The sequence below is a fragment of the Cibotium barometz genome, chromosome 34 (genome assembly GCF_041138505.1).
Source record: "Cibotium barometz isolate CiBa-2024 chromosome 34, ASM4113850v1, whole genome shotgun sequence".
Classification (NCBI taxonomy): Eukaryota; Viridiplantae; Streptophyta; class Polypodiopsida; order Cyatheales; family Cibotiaceae; genus Cibotium; species Cibotium barometz.
Window position 1 is genome coordinate 21,926,368 of NC_141079.1, and position 6,909 is coordinate 21,933,276.

Genomic DNA, 6,909 nt, shown 5'->3' on the forward strand with positions numbered 1-6,909 from the left:
ATACATTGGGGGCTCGATCTCATGTATTACGGGGAGCATTGAGCATAGGACCTGCCAGGTCCCTTGGAGATTGGCTTGCACATAGTCAACTTCCCCCAAAGGCTTGGGAGAGAGGTCTGGCTGGGATCCAAGGTAGAGACAAGCTTAGCCTCGACATCGACTTTGCCATTCCCCAGGAGTCGCTAACCCCTATCCTAGACTTGACCCCCCACTATGGCTAGGCGTGTTTACCATGCATGATATTTTCTTGGCAGGTCATCGCGAGAATGAGGCTATGGTTTGCTCACTTTTTATATTGGTCCCCATGGCAAATTAGAGAGATCAGAGACCCCTTTGGAGGATTTCAATGGCTACACCTTATTGAGGATGAGGGTGATCGGATTTAAGGCATATGAGTGGCACATAGACCCCCCGCCGGCCAAGGTGGCTAGGGAGAGACTCTGACCGTTATAGATTTGAGAGAGCCGGCCCTTCATGCGCCTCTAGTGGGACCTAGGGAGTGCTTGGTGTGATCTTGCTAATCAAGATGAGACTATGGATACCCCTTTTGCATACACAACGCGACTAGGCCAAAAGATTCAAATGCCCAAGGTTGAGGGCACCTCGACAACAACCGTACATTGGCAGCAGTACATTGGCAGTCTCACAGGGCCTCTCACTCAGATTTTTGGAAGAGGCTCTAGGATAGTTTTTGACCTCAAAAGATCACCCTCTTTCTTTGGCTAATGGCACATATGATCTTGGTTGTTTGCACTTGGTTGGCCATTGGCAGTGGACCAGCAGCTTGTTTGAGGTGCGGCCACCCTCAGGAGTCTCAACGACATTGTCTTTGGGATTTCCCACAGGGTCAGCACGTTTGGCAACGGATTCTTTGCATTTTCACGATGGATAGGACCTCGGCCCATATCATTTCATGGGACACTATTGCTTGGGCCACAAAGGCGGAGGTTATCATGACTTATGAGGAGAAAGTTTAGGGGCTAGCCCTTCACGTCTCTCACCTTCGCATATCGACAGTACTAGTCCCAGCCTCATCTACTGATCACTGGAATCCAAGCTCATGCTGGAGATGGGAGATTCGTAGCAGCATTGTAGCCTGGCATATATAGAGAGCTCAATGCAGCCAAGCCATCGAGGGTACCCACACTCCACCTTTGGATTCCATCAGGAGCATTTGGCTCGACATCATTCATACTCTTCATGGTCAGTGGGGAAAGTTGCAGGGTGGTTTTGACCACATGTGAAAGCGGTGGGAAGCTTTCTTGAGGGTCTGGTGGCTTGGCTTTTTACTCGCAGATAGAGATGGTGATCCCACTTAGCATTACAAACCACCTGTGTGGTTATCCCCCTCTTCCTATATGAGATAGCCTTCTCCTCTTAGAGTGGCCAGTCAAAGGAGAAGTACGTTTTTCTCCACCTTTGATCCTTTGATCCCTGCCTCGTACATGGAGGCACGTTTGTATCTAACCCTTTGTGGTTGTATGTAGCCCTTTGTGGGTGATTTTTGTTAGCTAATAGAAGGATCTTTTTCTCAGAAAAAAAAGATATAACATATTGTGGGCTGATGTAGATACAGTCAGCAACGAGCAACCAATAAAGGTAGACAGCGGTGAAGTAGCCGGCCGACGAGCAATCAACAGAGGCGCACTAGTAAGCTCAACAGCGATAGATGTATCAAGGGACAGGTGCTAGGCAGAGAGATGGCTTAGTAGGACAGGCGGGGCATGGCCAGCACCAGAGTTACGACAGAGCTAGTGCCCTACCTAGCTGCTAGAGCTGCCTACTGCAGCGCTGCAAGTGGGCATCTTCGTGGGCACTGTCAATCAAGAAAGTTCACTGTCCGGCTTACAACTGGTGTGAGAAATGTGCCTCAATAGTGTACAACACTTCTTTTGAGGGGCTTTGAATTTGACCCTTGCAACAACTAGCCAGAATTTGACAATCTTAAGCTTCACTTAAAACTGAGAAGACTGCATCAAGCCAAGTACACTCTGAGATACTCTGGTCTCCTCGAGTTTAGTAGCACTTAAGCTACTCACCTATATGTGATGGAGAATTGGCTGACCTTGTGCCTTGATGCATGCCACTCTCCACTGTTGCCCTGGGTCACTTCACCTCTCTCTCTCTCTCTCTCTCTCTCTCTCTCTCTCTCTCAAGAGAGACATCTACAAAATATCCGAAGGGTTTATGTGACCAAAAATAGTACACGTTACCCATGGGAGATTGAAAGTCGCACTGTGAATAGTCTGCTTGTACAAAGGGCCTTGAAGCCATCTTGATGGGGAGGTCATGTGGCATCATCATATTTAGGGGCTGTTCACACACAGACACAAGTGAGTACACAAACATGGGAACACAAACACGATGGATACACATCCGTGAAGCTCCAAATACCTAACAAACCCTCCTTTGTTCTTCGAAACATGGTGCCAGGATCACAGGGAGGTGAGAGTGTTGAAAAACTCCAAAGACCAGGCCCCCGTGCGGTTGGACTTGTTCTTGAAGGACCAATCTCCAAAGTGTGGTTTGCTTGCACAGAAGCCATTCCCCAGCTTGTTGCAAAGCTGGATGGTCACGTGGAAGGCCGGACTCCACCAGCGATCTCACCCCAAATGCTGTGTCTAACTCTCCATGTCAAAGAATGGAAATCATCAACACAGTACACAATTCTTAATTAGAGGACTTCAATGGGACATTAACACTTATCTGACATGGTAGACACCCTACAGCTAACAACATTTTGGTACAGAGCAGCCCAGGGTGAGGGAATGAGAACGAACTTTAAGAAATCAGCTTCTATATATAGACTCATCAAGAAAAATCTCATTTTGCCATTACCTGTACATACAGGGTCAAAAATCATATGCACGTCCCCCAGTTGCCTGCCTTAGTGGAATCTTCTACCTACACTCATCAAGAGAATATCATGTTGCCACTACCTGTACTTACAGGGTCAAACATCATATGCATGTCCCCAAGTTGCCTGCCTTGGTGGAATCTAGTTCCTGCTGTTACAGGGACCACTAAGCTACATATGCCTCTGCCTAATTTCCCTTCATGCTCCTGCTGCTACAGAGCAGAAGTAAAGCCACAATAAGCTGCACATAAGAAGAAGATAAAAAACATTAAAAAAATGTGGTTGTATGAATGACACAATCTGCAGTCTACTAAATTTGTTATCTTATTAGCACACCCTTTCGTTTATGCCAAAAACCATGCACCTTTTCCTGAAAACAATGATAGAGACACATGGTGTTCACTTAGGCAGCGCAGGGTGCTCCATTGGCCCCTAACCAGCATGGCAAGCACACACGACAAACATCCAACCTTGCCACATTAGTGGTGCAACTTGAAGGCAGTGAGCCTACTACGTGATTCCCAAATATAAAGAGTTTGATGCTCTCTAGGGTAGCCAGAGCAAAGGACTACCAATATGGGCATGTGTATGTCATCGAGACCACAGAACAACGGCATATGTGATTCTCAGCCTGCAGCCGCCTTGGCATCAGTAGCGGTGGTGGAGACGGCAGAGTTGGCAGCAGCAGCATCTGCCGAAGCAGCGGAAACAGCATCAGCGGTATCCGAAGTAGCATCATCAGAGTCCATGGAACTGGCATCGTCGACAGGGGCAGCAGCAGAGGCGTAGGCATTACTGGGTCTGGGTTTCATGCTTCTCATAAACAAATTGAGAACCTGCAGTAAATCTTCTTGGAGCGCTTTCTTTCTCCCACCAAAATACTTCAATGTCCTCCTATGCTTTGCAATTGTATTGATATCGTATTGTCGGTTGGCCTTTCGCAGAATGACTGAGACTTCATCGAACATATCCTGTGTGGGTTTTATGCCAGCTCCCCTCATCTGTTCGTATAACTTAAGAGCCGTCTTTTGATCTCCTGCCCTGGAATAGGCTGCCATCATGGCCTTGTATTCAAGAGCACTGGGAGTCCTCCCAGACTCTGAAATTTTGCAGAAAAGCTCGTAAGCACTCGGAATTTTGTCAGCCAATTCAAGACAGGTTATTAGCTCTGCACATGTAACACTGTCTGGCTGAAAACCTGCTCCCTGCATTTCTTTCAGCACATCCATGGCCTTCTTGCCTTGACGATCCCTTGCAAGGGCCTGTATCACTGGAGCATAAGAGGATGCATTGGGCTCCAACTGGAACTGTTTTATACGATAAAACATATCCAGAGCCCTTTCTATATCACAAGCTAGGACATAGTGTCTGATCATCATATTGAACATTGGAACTGTGAACTTCACTCCATCTTTCTGCATCCCTTCAAAGAGTTCATCCACCAAGGAAGCTGTCCTGTCTATAGGAGATCTTGACTTCAAAATCCTCTGAATCATGACCATGCAGCTATACCTATCATGCTTGAACCCAGTTCTGTCTTTGACCCAATGAAAAAAGGGCCACGATGTTTCTAAATTTCTGAGTCTCCTCAGAACCTCTAATACAAGGGAGCTTTGCCACTCCACATTTGCTCGCTCCAATGCCGCCTCCACAGAAGGGTTCCAAGTATGAAGGGCTTGTGCAAATGCATTCACATCAAAGCCCACATGAGGGCATGTAACATCTCTCCATTCACACATAAGAGAGTCTAATATAGACACACCATCCTCTGACACAGCAACACCATCTGCATTATCATCACTTGCTTGCCCATCTTCGTGTTCTATTTCATTCGAATCCTCTGGCCGAATTTCTTCCATTAAGATTACCGCCTCTTCTGTTTTGCCTGCTTCTTGCAAGGCTTTAACAGCAGGCATAAGCCGCTTACTGGGCCGGTGAAAGCGTTCTCTCATTTCAATCAAAAACTTTTGCACCTTTTCAATATCTCCTGCTTTAACATATCCTTCAATGATGAACTCATATGCAACCCTACTGGGCACCACACATAGCTTCTGCATAATCTCCAAAATCTGTACGGCAGCTCTCAGCCTTCCAGCATCAGCAAGGTGCTGTATAAGAAGTGCATATGTTCGGCTGTTTGGAAGACATTCTTCACTGAGCATCCTCTCGTAGACAGGGGGTATTTTAGTAAACCGTTTCACCCTCACAAGCAGGTCTAAATAGGCAGTATAAATGCCTAAAGACGGTTTCTTACCTGCCCGTTTCAGCTTCTCCCAGTGGCGAACAACATTTTGGGCATCACCTACTCTTGCAAGCCAATGCATAACACAGCTGATGATTACAGGCGTCACTGTGCAACCTTCTGACTTCATCTCAGCAAAAATCTCCTGCATTTCATTCACATGCCCACCCCTTCCGAGTGAATTCAGCATGACACCATATGTGTATTCATTATGCTTAAACCCATCCTGACCCTTCAGCCAATGGAAAAATCCCAAAGCCACATCAAATGGGAAGCCAACTCTGAGGACCTGAGTGACCAGCTGAGAGTCATAGGTCAGTGATAATCCTTGTAAAGCCTTCTTCATTTCCTCGCCCCACGGTGACTTCTTCAAGACACCCACAATTTGCTCAACTACTTTCACTCTTTCAAAAAAAAGCGGAATGGCGACCTCAGCCGGGAGCCTCTCCCTCTTCTCTTTTTTCGGTTTGACTTCACATGATGTGGCACCAGCTTCAGTTGATGTTGCCTCCAATGAGCTCTTTTCATTACCCGGCTCTACTTCTGTCTGTGTGCCAAGCTCTGTTGGGGATTGTTGTACATCCAAAGCCACTGAAAACCTTCTAACCAGCATGGGAGCCCATGCTGAAGAGAAATGTGCTAAGGAAAGGCCGCCCTCAACATGTCCACAAGATAATCCATTCCTTACAGCTATACAACTTGGAAAATGATTGCATTTTACTGACCATGTAGATGAAAGCTGCCTCGAATAGAAAGTAGAACCTGCCTGCTCTGGGGATCTTAGGATACGACGTACCAGCAAATGCCACCGCATATGTCCCATCTGAACAGGACTAAAACATCAGCAACATTCCAAACATATGGACAGGTTAAAACTAGCGGACTGCTGGAGAAGGCCAGTGATAAAGATTACATCCAGAAATTAGGAACCAGGGTTTTCTACAGCAGTTCTAGCAATTACGGTTCTGAAATAGTGGTTTCATCTAGCATCCAGAAGCTAGGGTTTTATCCTGCAGCTGGAGTTTTCATCCAAAATTTAGGGTTCCATCAAGCAGTGAAGGTTCAATCCAGCAGCTAGGTTTCCATTTAACAATTAGTCTTCCATTCTAGCAGCTAGGGTCTCCATCCGGCAGCTAGGGTTTTCAGATGGGGTCAGTTAGGGTGGCTAATGTTTCATTCAACAGTTTAGAACTGGGGTTTCATCCAACAGTTAGGTTTACGGTTTCATCCACTGTCTATGATTATATCCACTGTCTAGGGTTTCATCTACTGCTTAGGGTTTCATAGCAAACAGCTTAGAAAAGGGTTGCAGGGAACTTACACTGGTTCAGCAGATTACTGTTTCCCTGTATTCGGTACTCTTCTGATGGCCGCAGTAAAAAGGTACATTCCAGACGAGTTCCTCAGGATCTACAGAAGCCGGCCCCATTCAAATCGTGTCAACTGCTTGAAATTCCATCGCCCCAAAAGAAGCCAGCTACGGCGATTTTGGGCTGTTACTTAGCGGATGGGTGAAGCAGCAGTTGAACCCTAAACCCCACTCCCAATTATATAATTTACCTTTCAAATCAAAAAAACAAGATAAAGAAAATGACATGGTGTAGATCTGATCACTCAGTGCTAAGAAAAAAAAAGTCATATATATTTTTCACAAAAAAACAAAAACAATTATATGAACGTTCAAGATTTTGGTAGTTTTAATTGTGAAACATGTAAAAAATGGATGGATTTTTAGATTTTCCAAGGTCAAGAATTCCCCTTTTGATTCGTCGGGGAAAAAACTTCTACTAGTGAACATGGTCTAACAACA

At 45.9% G+C, this 6,909-nt stretch overlaps 1 protein-coding gene across 3 annotated transcripts; it reads right to left on the reverse strand.

The window, feature by feature from the left end:
* Nucleotides 1-2,182: 2,182 nt before the first annotated feature.
* Nucleotides 2,183-6,677, reverse strand: LOC147618787 (pentatricopeptide repeat-containing protein At5g66631-like). Of its 3 annotated transcripts, none has more exons than XR_015261961.1 (3): nt 6,421-6,574; nt 3,222-5,922; nt 2,183-3,098 (listed from the first exon to the last, which is right to left on the reverse strand). XR_015261961.1 is itself a non-coding variant. In XM_086773832.1 (2 exons), exon 2 carries the CDS (start codon nt 5,920-5,922, stop codon nt 3,484-3,486), a length of 2,439 nt encoding a protein of 812 aa, XP_086629958.1. In that variant the 5' UTR covers nt 6,421-6,557; the 3' UTR covers nt 3,163-3,483. The 3 variants fall into 3 exon arrangements, 1 of the variants encoding a protein (XP_086629958.1); XR_015261962.1 differs by having other exon boundaries at nt 2,806-3,098; nt 3,430-5,922; nt 6,421-6,677; XM_086773832.1 differs by lacking the exon at nt 2,183-3,098 and having other exon boundaries at nt 3,163-5,922; nt 6,421-6,557.
* Between the last annotated feature and the right edge of the window lie 232 nt (nt 6,678-6,909).

Excerpts from the sequence above, each read along its gene's own strand:
- LOC147618787 (XM_086773832.1), bottom strand. The coding sequence starts at position 5,922 with ATGGGACATATGCGGTGGCATTTGCTGGTACGTCGTATCCTAAGATCC.